Below are 13,222 nucleotides of genomic sequence, written 5' to 3'. Positions count from 1 at the left end.
ATTGAAAATGGCTCTTAATCCTTCATTTACCATGCTAAAAGTCATTTTAGCTGAACTATGGTGCAAACCCGAACAATATTAATATCAGTCTTGCATATTTAAGTGGTTGCGTTTTTTTTGGGACACCCTGTATAACGATATAAACTGCGATTGATTTTAATCTTTCAAAACCATCAACCATGATAAACCGTTGGTTTGCCAAGGTCTTCTGGGGGAACAACTGTTTAGTCTGAGCTCTCAAAAGGCTTCTTATACAACTGGCCTTTTTACATTATATTTAATTAACTGGAACGTTCTTTTGTCGGCCAAGCCCTCGCAGAATCCGATTATGGGATTAACTGGTAAATACTCAATAACGTTTTAATTAATAAGCTGTGAAATATTCGCCTGCTGGGGTTTAACATGTGTATATATATGGTAATAAAACGAACATTTACGCACGGTAAAATTATTTCCAATAATCTAAACAGGAAGGCTTATGTGCACGTGCCTCTTCTGTGAATTACTGGGAAATCGTATTTATATCGGGATATCGACAATTACTCCTTTTGGACGAAATGAACGTATAGTTTATGTACCTTCCCTGGATCGATCAGAGGTGCTTCTTTACTGGACCTGTAGTGAAAACACTCCGCAATTACCCCGTAAGCAACATTGTTTCAACATTTCTTCAGATTAATTCAATAATTTAATTTTTAATTTAATATTAAGCGCAATACTGAGTTGTAGCAGTTACGATTATATATAAGACTGTCCAAGTTTAGAATGAACTATTGTATATTTTACATATATATATATATTTCACCCTATACATGCGCAAACTTAGAGAACTACAAAGCAATAGTCAATATTTTACATTGCAAGCTTAAAACTAGTTCATGCCTAAGTCATCTTAGCAGCCAATTTTAATATATTCATTTTTTGTTTCATAATATATATCATGAATAATTACATGCCCGAAGCTATTTTTTTGGATATAATTGTATCTTTTTACATTTTTTTTCCGACTTGTTCAATGTTTTCAGTTATAAATCTTCAGCGGATTTTCCGTTCTCATCGTCACTCCAGTTACTCTTATCGCGGTCTGATTCACTTGACGTACTGCTGCTCGAGCTGTGGGATGATGCTTTCTGTTGGGTCCTGGGGAAGAGTAAGAAAAATTTGGAACGAAACATTGCTGTGAAATAAGGAGAGTTGCTCGGCCTAACATGATAGTTTTCCTCCTATCTCATACTGGGTGATTGCTACTCTATTGTAGCTCATACCGATCTATGAAAGGATTATCGTCGGTTATATGAATGTCTGTCAACGGCGAAACATTACGGTTCATTTCCCTCGCAGACCTCGACGTCCTTACGTCTGTTTAGTTACAGAAATGCTCAGCCAGTTTCCTGTCCGAAATATGGAACATTAACGGTTCCTGAAATCCTGACTGGTATTTATTAATTGGCTTAGTCAGGAAATGCCCGATGCGCAATTTTTCACCACAAAACCTGTCTGTGTAAAATCAAATGACAAATATCTTTTTTCACTGAATGAATGAAGACATAATGGAAAGCTGTGTGAAATATCAAAGTGAAAACAGTGTTTTTGGTAAACTGTTCCATGGCATGCTTTCCCGAATGCCTTACTATAGGAAGCAACGAATCAAAACCCGGCAATTAGTACGTCTTGTCCCCTCGCATTAGTCGATATGGCAGCGGACTGGTGTAACAAACAGAGATTCTAAAAGCATGATAAATGTTTTTGCTGACAGCTCGATGCATAAACAGGTTTCGCCAGTCTAAAAACAGAATTCTCCAAACGTGATAACAATGCATGCATATGTTTGATGCCAGCCGCAACATGTGTGAAGTTTCAGTTTGTGCGGGCGTTGCACTGTTTTTTTCATATCAATAAAGGCCGCGTCGTTATTCATAGAACGATTGTGTTTATAGCCATGTTTACCAAGTCACAGTAGGATCATATGATCAGAAACATAACCCAGGACTATCATACAAGAGGTTCCACTGGAAATTGTGTGTTTGTGTGTTTGGTTGTCGACTGGGGGACCAGCCCTGGATTAGTGATAAAGAGGGAGGGGTGGGGTGGGGGGTGTTTGTAATGCAAGAGTAAAACAGCAAAAAATATGTGTGTGCCACGCCCTTATGGAAGGAATGTCGCTGATTTACTTGAACTCAATTCACATAAAAAGTCACAGTCTTTAGTACTTCACAATCTTGTCCTTCGTAGATTGGGACAAGTAGAATACTCTGGTTCACTATGGTTCACTATATGTCAAGATCGCATGTTTCGAATTACCGCTTGTGAGCATGCACTAAGTTTGAATAACCACTTCGACACAGTCATTATAAATATTGTTTCAATCTGAAATACCCGTTTCTGGAGAAAATCGATGCCCCTGAGTTCTAGTTCTAATGCTTTTGCATCATACCATTGAATTATACCTAATTCAACATTGCATGACAAGAAAGTTGCATGACAGAAATGGTTGATCACGATAGTAATAGAGAGATTTCATAATTGAGAACTTCAGTCAGTGTTGTTCAAATGCTTGTATTCGAATATAAGAGTAGTATGCAAGCAGTTCTAAACGTGCGAACCTTTTGAAATGGAGCTTCGCCTATAATTGCAAAATATTTAGTGTAGATAATATTGTCCAATAGTGCGTATATAAGGCCATAGTACTTGATAGCGATGCTTGTTAATACTTGTCTCCCGCCATTGTGAAAGCTGTGTACTTGTTTAGTTGGCCACTACTAATGTTTGCAACAGAATTTTTGATATGAGACACATTCTTTGCACTTGGCCGATAAACATAAACATTTGAATGTATACACTCCCCTGAACATGACATATCAGTGGCTACGTTACTGCAATTCTAATCAATGTCGAAGTCCCAAGGTTTAGGAATTTGTTTGAGATCCTCAAAGTTGAACTCTCAGTATAATAGCGGCAACGAATGACCCGTTGTCTCTTTAGTTTGTACTGTGAACAAAATGTTTTATATACATGTTGTTCAGTGTTCAGGTCATTCTCTTGGAAAGATATACAACGGCACTATCAAGTGGCTATATTTATATATGAAGTGCAGAAACTCGTGTAGATATTACGTAGTTTGTCATTGAGGAGAGAAGTTAGTCAATAAGGCTGTGTATCCTATATTGCACGGAACTCCGAGGTTACACAATTCTTCCATGTATGTAAAACTCCCCGTTCAGGTATCCCTTCTTAATGCTAATATCATTGTTTGCGGTGAAATATTTGATATGAGCCAATCGTACATGCTTGGTTACAAACATATAAACAGACATTCTCACTTCAACTGTAGATATTTCTATATATCAATGCCACAAGCAACGTCTGGGATTTTCCATCGTGTAAACCTAATTCTGTTGCTACGATATATTGTCTGCGTGATAGGCTATATGTTGTTGGAATGGGAGTATATTGAATAAGCAGGTTCACCGGGGTAAATGACTTGTTTCATTCACAATTGTTGTGTGATCGAAGTGTTGTTACTAACCCATGCACGCCTTGGCTAAAATAAACTGATGCTATATATTAGGTTTTGCGTTCAAATTCAAGACAATGATTTATCGATTTAATTTTTTTTTCTCAGGGCGTGGTTGCAATACTCTAGTCTCAATGACACTAAAAATTTGCTTAACAACTCTGTTTCTTGATTATATCTGATTGGCCTAGAGCAAAATGATCTCGGAATATCAAAAACTCGCTAACATCCATAGACACGTCTGTTCTCACATGAAAAGATTAACTAGAACTATCGCCCCCGTCTTTGAAAAAAAACAAACAGCAAAGCTATTTATCATTTCGAAAGTTGGCATCATAAATTGGTTAAAATCATTGCCATGACCTAGGTCGATACTAGCGTAATACCCGAACAATCAAACTAAAGCAACTCCGGAGTGTCATTATCCTACGAGTTCTCTACCTTAATGCCTTTTAAAGGCTCGAGACTCTTTAAAATATCTTTGCGTGATTTAGGAAGATTTTGCGAATACCCCCTTTAGCGATTTCCTTCATGTCGAGCCTTGGATTAGGGTCATGCCACCTCAAAAATTATATGTAATTTTAAAAAAGGACTAAGGTGGTCTAGGAATGTGCACATATTCAAGCCGTACATCAACACTGGGTTGGAATGACGGTGTATAGATTACGCACTAATATAGCATGTCTTTATCATCTATCACAACACCTATCAAGTGTGGTTCACACTTCCTGTCTCAGTATCATATTATAATCTTAATATGGATCTGAAGACACAGCCGTATAGCGTTCACTGATTGCTATGAGGCAGCTGTCGCTTAATTAATACATCATACCGACTCTACAAAATACTGATAAAGTTTTGAGTAGAGATTATAACGTAGAATGGACTTAAAGAGAACAGAGTTAACATCGGAAAACAAACGATATGGAATTAAGATTTTCACATAGTTATCTTTAACTAGGTTAGCCAAGGCGTAGTTCTAAGGAAACTACAATGTCGATGTATAGGAAGTTTTACGCAGGCTGTTTTAATATGGATAAGATTCTCTTTCATGTTGAGTGTAATAGCTACGGAAAAATTGAATGCCTAGGAGAAAACTATATTATGCAAATGTCAATAACAAGCCCAAGCGAGCGCTTCGGTTTGGAAATTATCAAGCTACTGCATGCAGCGATACGAAATGACGATAGGACTTTTCATTTGCATTTCACAATTTGAAGGCGGTGTTCATATAGTGAAAAAACGTTTAAGTTAAACTCTGTTTCTATTTGCATGTGCGTGGATCTATATCAACCGTAGTAGGCCAATTGCAGTGTAGGAAGATTATTGAAAGATATATTGTATTCATTAAGACATAAACTACATGAAAAATAAAACGTGAACTTTAAGAAAACATTGTTCCTCGGCTGGGTATTCTTTCGGCCACTATCTTCCTCAATGACAACGGATTTTTAGTCTCAAAGTTTCTGTCAGATATGTCAGATAATCTGGATCTGATCACACGGTTATGGACCTCATAAGCAGTCGCCAATGTTCATGTAAACTATTTGAAAAATTGAATTAAAAACCCTAACGATTTATTGACGAAGGGCGTCGTTTCGATCAATGAGCATTGAGGATTCTTCAATATAACGCTTGGCTTGGAACTTAGATATCTGCGCCTATACCCAGTTCGGAATTACTATCCTTTCGCCTGATATTAATATCGACAATGTTACACTTTCCTTTTTTTTTGAATTTCCTAACTGTCTTCATGGGTACACTCATAGGTCTTAGGCAATACACAACTAATTTTTGGTCTAACGTTTACCAGTTTCTAAGCAACTATGTGAATGAAATATATTGCGTATATAGCTGCGCCCAATATACGCATTTTTGCTTGGCGCATATATTTCAAAATTGAATTGGGAAATGTTCACGGCATTAATGAGAGTGCTTATCTTAACAATCGATCGACTGTGTAATGTTTACTTTCTTAAAAAGGAAAAACAAAGCTAAGTGTTAATGGTTTGCTGAATGTAAAGATATTAAGGTCGCATTGTTAGCTTTCCTTCCCCATTACTGCTTTGAATGCCTTTCCGACTTTACGTTTTTCATGCACGCGCAAAAGTTTGATTTCTGAATATATTGCGCGAATTTTGCCAATTCTAGGTTGAGTGAATCACATTCTACTTGTTTATATAGCTAGTGAGATATTCTTAGGCTGAGTTAGCATTGATGAGGTTAACTTATCGTATTTTGAAACTTTGCTAAAATATATGTAAAGGCATGATATCACGAATCACTGGCTAATTCAAGAGGGAAATGTATGCCATATTCTTTGATGGGAGTCATACGGACAAATCAGTTAATGCTTGAAGCTTCGCTGTGAGCTAGAAATTAGAATGAAATAACCACAAGCCCTTCGGCTGTTTCAGTCACTCAGGCGATCAACCCTTTTTAAATCTTTCTCGTTGGCAAAAGTGTTTAAAATGTAAATCGTTTAGTATTGTATATCTTATGTAGATCCGTTTATTTGTGAGTTGAAACCTCTTCTTTCCTGTAAATCTTCTTATAAAATTCGCGCGTGGTATTGTGTTAAAGAACTAAAGCATAGCCCTGGAACTCGAAATTAAAACATTCAAGAGAAACAGCGATTTGGAATTTTGATACAGTCTTAAAACAGAGTAGGAGTGCACAGATTTAGCATTGTGTAGGCAATGTTGAAATATAGCTCTCGTATGAACGGCTATCGGTGTTTGTGGGTGTTTCACATTAACTACGAATTTCCCGGTTTTCGCCAAAGATTTTTGGAAATATAGAATATGTAAGATACTAAACCAAACAAGTTTCAGACACTTGAGATCTGAACAGACATATCATACTACATGCCTTGTTTCCTTGCCAAATATTTTAATGCGACTATTCTCATGTTTTGTGGTTGTTGGATCATTTGGAGCGAACCACCTCTACTAAATAAACCACAGCCACATTCGACTGAATTTCTTTTTTCTTTGGTAAATTCTGGGGAGTGGACAAAGTGAATTGTGTACAGGCATCTCAAAGGAATCTGCTCATAAGGGATCACGACCACAAGTGAGATTTAAAGGATGTTTTATACTAACTTATTCAGCGTTGTGTGGCTGGCGCTGTTTTCTATATCAGATATTAAGAGTTTCTGGAAAGTTGCGCAAGGCACCTAGACTTTACTTACTTGTGTTTGGCTGCCGCAGCTCTGTCCCGTTGGCGTCTATTTTTAAACCAATTTCCGACTTGTGTTGGAGTAAGGCCTGTGGCTTGTGCCAGCTCTCTCTTCTTAGTTGGATTAGGATAAGGATCCTGCAGGTAGAATTCACGAAGTAGCGTACGCGTTCTCTCTTTGAAACAGTGTGTCTTTTGCTCTCCATCCCAGATCGTACGCGGTAAGGGAAATTTCTTCCGCACTCTGTATTTATCAACAGGACCAAGAGATCTACCCCTCATTCTCTCCGCCTCGACGTAGTGAGCTTCCAGCCACATCATCTGTAGTCTACTGTGGGACTCACGGCTGAAACGATGATTCTCCAGTATATGATACAGTTCCCTAAAGTTTCCCGTGTGGTAAGCGACGATGGCTTGCGATCGTAGGACACTCTCCATTTTACCCAGCGCTTCCAACGTAGCTGGTGCAATAGGCAGTGACCACAGGAATCGTGCTAGTCTTTCGATATCCCCGCTGTCCTCCAAGGTCTCGCATACATTTGCTATTTGTTGCGGTGTGAAGCTCAATGGTGGTAGTCTTGCTGGAAGCATGTCGACGCACTTGGTGTCCCTATCAATCTCTGATTTGATTTTGTTTGTGGTTTAATTTCCGATGAAGATTCGCAAGCTTTCACTCTACTAACAGAGTAAGAATAATTTAAGGAAATAACACACGCAGATCCTACGAGATATGGTAATTGTGTGATCAATGTTTAGTAAAACCAATAATGATACTACTTGCACAAACGTCTATGCATGCACGCTCTGTGATTGGCTGCGCCGCCGATAACACAATGACGTCATGACGTTTCACATTGAGAGCAGTTAACACAGTCATCAGTTTGGTAAATATATAGGCCATGAAGGCTATATCGCTTGACAGATATATAACACACGGGTACAGCCCTCTAGCCATGTCACCAAATATGAACACTTTGCGTGACTGGGGATATTAATTGCTACATATTAATGATCATCTTGACCTCAACACTTTGCAGATTGCAGGCACGCAGCAAGCTAAGTACACATTTCTTGAACCGTGAAATCGACTGAACATCATAATTGCTTCAAAACTCTACACCTCGCATTACTCTACCAATCACAAATTCAACTCTACCAATCACAAATCCACGTGCCCTCCTGTCCTATGCGTGCGCGTGGCGTAGAAAAATTACCGGGCGAAGGTATGTAGTCGCAGACGTTTTTGTTTCCCCAAGTCGATATTCCGGAGCCGAAATAATTTCGAGACGAATTAACATCGCTACATCCTAAAAATTTATATAAATAATGTGCTAATCATATTGACGATTTTCTGTTGCAGAAGAGCATAGGAAACACACGACTCATTTACTTTAACAACCTATACAGTCATCACACTCATCAAGACTTTTACCAATTCACACTTTATTGTTATTGTAAGCAACTAAAAACGTAAAATTAAACCGACAAATATTTCGACGCGTGGATTGAATCTACATGTATTTAGACTAAGCATTGCTTTTTCGGGTAGGTTTGTACTCACTATTCTGTTAAAAAACGGGCTTTGAACATCGTAGCTGAAGGCGAGACTAAAATATGTGCCGTTGAAAAAAGTCTTCGTATAGGCTTATCAATTCGAGGGCTTCCTTCGACAGATGGTCGTCAGCAGTGGAAATGCGAAAAAGCGAAGGTGAAAACGATGGTGACAAACAACTGTAAAAACATGTCCTTTGAAGCTCCCACGGACTGCCTGTGTAGAGTTCTATAGCCAGTGTTAATGAGCTGTCTCAGGTGTTAAACAATCATAATAATGACACATCGTATACATTTAGCTTTTAAACAAACAAACTCCTAAATTGATGGGGTGGGAACGTTATTTCCTTGCGGGAAGTTGATACGTGTGTGCATGTGTGTCTACCCCTGTTTCAGTTTCAAAAATATGCCCCACGAAAATAAGATCTACGAAACCTCCGTAGGAATAAAGGAAAAACCTACTTCTAATGTATGGGAAAGATGAAAATGATTTGATATTGACGATATTGTTTCACACAAATCGTATATAACCCGTTGGGAGTTCCTATATAAAGTGACGTACGCTATATACCTATATAGCTGTTTGTTTATCCTACATTAACAACTGTTAACACATTACAAAGTTATAAGTATTGTTTCATAACACATTACAAAATGAAAAACGTCGGAGGGTAAATCACGACAGTACAAACCACGTGCTGTTATATCCAGTTACGAACGCACTTCTTTGCGATTTGCCGAGTTTCCTGTGTCAGTTATTAGTTGAACCTTTGATTAGTATATATGTCCTTCAGCGCGGCAAAATCACTACCTCTACCTTGCGCACGAACGTAACCAACGTCATTATCGTCTGTCAAAACAGTTTCTTTTTAAACGCAGTCAAATCTCCTGATCAGTAACTATCGATTCGCAAAAAATAATGCGAACAAAACAATACGTTTAGCGCGCAGGTGAAATTAAAACTTCAAAACACTCCAAAGATTCAGTATACACACATCGCATCGCGGGCTTTTAAAGGCTAGCGTTATTAAGAAAACGAGATAAGAAATTTGTTTAATTGCTTATCCGTCTCGTTCGCATCATTAACTTTTTTAAAGACATATCACACTACGCTAGCCGGGGTCTAGTCTATTCCCACTGTACTGTGATATATTTTATACTCGCCTACTGTGCATAGACAAAACCCGCAGAATCTTCTCAAAACCATGATCTATAACTACCGGATAGTGACTGCGTGTGTATTTCTATATTTATATACATATTTGGTTAAATTTAGAGCGTTTGTATTATACCATTAATCTATAAACGTGGGTTGAAATGCGTTTTTTAAAAGTCTTTAGTGTAAAAGCCTATTATATTTGTCTGACTGACAAAGATATGGTATACCAACTTGGACGCGTTTGATATTGTAAACAATGAAGACAACAAATCACTTAAAAATTGATCCAGAAAGTGTTAATAGTTGGAATGATTTCAAATTATTTTACACATAATTGCAAAGGACAATTATACTGCATTAATCATAGCCATATGCATGCCTCATACCATCTAAATATAGGTAGTCGCAGACTTGCAGTACGGCTTATGTTTTTTATCCAGAAATTCATAATTCTTGCGTTGTAGCGTGTATTGTGCCAAACGTTAGGTTTTCATAAACTTATTTTTAACCAAATACTATAATCCAGCCTTCCATTTCTTCGTCAGTCAATTAAATAAGTCGTTGGCTCGGTTTAAAAAAAAGTTTCTTAAAAACATGATCAATATTTTAATGTTGAACCTCCAGCAATGCACTCAGTAAAGCAAAATATGTATTTAACAGTTTATACAAATGGAATTGAATTCAAAACATTTCAATAACCTTGTTATTCTATAAATAAACTCTCAAAGGGGTCACATGCATGCATATACACGCTTTGTCGCATTTCATGTGTTATATAAATACATGTGACTATGCATGTGATTGTGTCGTATCACTAACAACTCGTATTTTAGAAATTTCACAGTTGCGAGAAGAAACAAAATCTGGATAGTACTCTTAGTTTGTTCTGTTGTAACACAGCTATGCTTTTTGGTTAAGACCTGGTGTGTCAGATATTGTTCCACTAAAAGCACGCCACAGGGCTCTTACGTTCACCCAACACTATCCAACTGGGCTTTTTTTCCTAAAGTCAATCAATCTGTTGCTTCTAGTACGGTCTAGTTGACGCTAGACGAGGTCGAGGAAACCCCCTAAACTCGTGAAATTTCACAAGTGGGAATCATTGTCTTCAACGTCGTCATAATCTCGAATGCTTTATTTTCGTCAGTCCAAGTTTTCATCGCAAAGTTGAAATTAATATAGACTACGTGGTTATGAGATTCTGTTGAATAGCTAAACAGCTTTTAATTATCACTAATGGCGAAGCAAATAGACACCGCATGTTGTACAAATGGGATTAATTATAGGGCAACAGTAAGCCGTCACTTACACAACTGTGCATTAGTTCTGCACCGTGAACTGCATTTCAAAACAGTCTGAAATGTGGACACGCGTAATTTCCGGTTTCATTTTTAAGATATTATATATTTAGAAGATAAAATATATTGGATGCTTTCGGCTATTGTGTTCGAGTCATAAAGCATGTTTTTAGATCAATTAACTACACACCCTCAAAAAAATGTGATTCCTCGAAGAGCTATTAAAAGTTGTTTTGAAACACTTCGAGAGCAACCTTGAAACATTGTTTCTTGTTGCTGAATAAGTTCAGTATTTGACTAAGCTGGTTTATTCTAAACACGCTTCAGGGCTGTGACGAATCATGGATTCAAGATAACGCGCTGAACATAATAGAAATAATTTTCCCCACGCCTCTCTTACGACCACCCCTCTCTCCTCCCTCTTAATCTACCACCACCGTCACGCTAACCCCGCGTGATGTCCAAAAGCAATTTGAACCTAGCTTGCTTGTATCAGTAATCTAGATACATGAATTACTGATAGTCAACATAATATCAAAGTTGGAGTTCCCAGTTGCTTCGAAATGAATCAGTCTAGCTCTGAGTGTGGCCTTGAATCAATTCCTAATCTGATGCTTGGCGTGAAATCTCGTGATTAAATCTATGTAGGCTACAAACTAGAATGTTCGGGCACAAGTTTCCAGTATACAAAAATGGGTTTGGCAGTGTTTGTTCAAAACATTTATCGTGATAAATTAGGACTGCATTGTGAATTGGCTCCTCCCTTGTCTGTGCTTCATAAACTATTGACTGCTTTGTCCTTGAACTGGCTTTCGAGGTCACAAGCGGAGTCAAACTTCTCCTAAACGTCATTAATGAGAAACTTTCTTTTACTGAGACTAATGGGTCTATGTAGGTCCTATAGATATTATACGTCGACGTTTTTATATTTCAAAGTAAAGATTTAATAAAAAGTTACTATTGTTCAACAGACAGTGTTGTTTAAACCCCTTTTACACACAATACATTTTTTATTTGGCCTATTTTGAAAACAACAGGAAGTTTTTTTACTTTAACTACATCATTATACACGCTTTAGCTATAATGGTTTGACAAAAAATTCTGCTGGCATTGTACCTTGATATTAGGATAATTTACTATTTCATGGTGAAAAAATTACGAATTATATCGTGATATTTCATTAAACATATGTATAAATTTGCCGGACTTAAAATTGGGCTTTTATGTGAATTGATTATATATGAGCTAACTTTTCATTGCACAGCAAGAGTTTAACTTTGAGGTTCTTGTTTGGGTTTCAAGTCTTTAGTAAACGTCCGTAAAAGAATTAATAGGCGGAGTTGGTTATAATGGCCCGTCGGTAAAACCCTACCGCTTGTAATTATGTCAAGCAAAGAGATTAAAACTAAATACAACTATCTTTGCGTAATCAGTACAAGCCAATCATGGCGGCAGAGTTAAATATTTTGCTTTGCATGGAAATTTATTATGTATGTATTAATTTGTTAGCACATATGGTGTTTATGTTTTGCTGCAGCCAAAATGAAATCAGTATAGTTCACAGATAGCTTGAGCGTAGACATCCTGACTAATTTAAGATTATAATCCCTCATTATTGTACAATAAGAACGCATATTAATATTAAAAGACGCATTGTCCAAATTAATCAGTGTTTGGAGTCGAGCTTTATTAGAAAATTACTTGGCAAACCACATTCAATGGAAGGGGATTGTCGCGATGATTGTATCACGAAGTCCAAAGACACGTTTTTCAGCGTTCAATTCTACCAGACAATTCGAAACAACGTCGAACAAAAAAATGCGCAAAGATAAAGCGAAATGATAAGCGTATACTAGCTTCCTAACGAGGTCTTGGCTCGATTTCATCTGTTTTTGAAAAAAAATTATCAAACAGTAATAGAAGTTAATAGTCAGCTCGATTGAAAATATTGCATCCAATTGCCATTGCTGTCCGCGCGCCAAGTCGTCTTGTACATATCGCGCTCGTAGTACCACTAAAGAATACGAACTTTTAAAGTTACATGAACGTTATAGCCAAAAGGATGCCTACGCGGTATTGTCCACCTGATTTTCGTCTTGATCAAAACGAGTCTTGGCCAATTATTTTAACTGCACTAGTTTTGATTTTTTGTGCAAGAACTCAGTTAGGTAAAATAACTGTTTATACATGAAATAGTTGTCCAGTGCACAATTTGCTTAAACCAACTATATCAGTTTTCTGTAATTTCGAATTTCATCAGTGTAAATCGTAAACTATAGTTTAATCGTTGGAAAAATATTCTCAGACACATGCAGATATATATATACTCAAAGTGTGTGCATGACCTTCATCACTGAGCCCGTGTTAGACGCAAGAACTGTGTGAACAATATTATATGCCATATAGCTTATAAAAATAATAAACACACACAGCTGAATAAATACAGCCACTTTACGGAGAACATCGTTTTCGCCGAATTTTCAGAAAACGTTGTAGGCGACCATGAAACATGTGTTGTCA

General features: G+C 37.3%; 1 protein-coding gene across 5 annotated transcripts in view; it reads right to left on the bottom strand.

Moving 5' to 3' along the window:
- Window positions 1–692: 692 nt before the first annotated feature.
- LOC114525818 (homeobox protein SIX6-like) overlaps window positions 693–13,222 on the bottom strand; it is a 23,553-nt gene continuing 11,023 nt past the window's right edge. For 2 of the 5 annotated variants that reach the window (XM_028547262.1, XM_028547259.1), the window contains exons 2-3: window positions 6,708–7,372; window positions 693–1,140 (exon numbers count right to left, since the gene is read on the bottom strand). In XM_028547262.1, coding sequence (XP_028403063.1) covers window positions 1,026–1,140; window positions 6,708–7,285 — 693 coding nt within the window. In that variant the 5' untranslated portion in view covers window positions 7,286–7,372 and the 3' untranslated portion in view covers window positions 693–1,025. Of the gene's footprint in view, window positions 1,141–6,707; window positions 7,373–8,255; window positions 8,446–8,937; window positions 9,235–13,222 lie in introns of those variants that run through there. The other 3 variants (XM_028547258.1, XM_028547261.1, XM_028547260.1) reach the window with 3 other exon arrangements.

The sequence above is a fragment of the Dendronephthya gigantea genome, unplaced genomic scaffold (assembly GCF_004324835.1).
Source record: "Dendronephthya gigantea isolate DGI-Jeju-01 unplaced genomic scaffold, DenGig_1.0 000035F, whole genome shotgun sequence".
Lineage (NCBI taxonomy): Eukaryota > Metazoa > Cnidaria > Anthozoa > Malacalcyonacea > Nephtheidae > Dendronephthya > Dendronephthya gigantea.
This window is presented reverse-complemented; position numbering and strand designations above follow the sequence as displayed.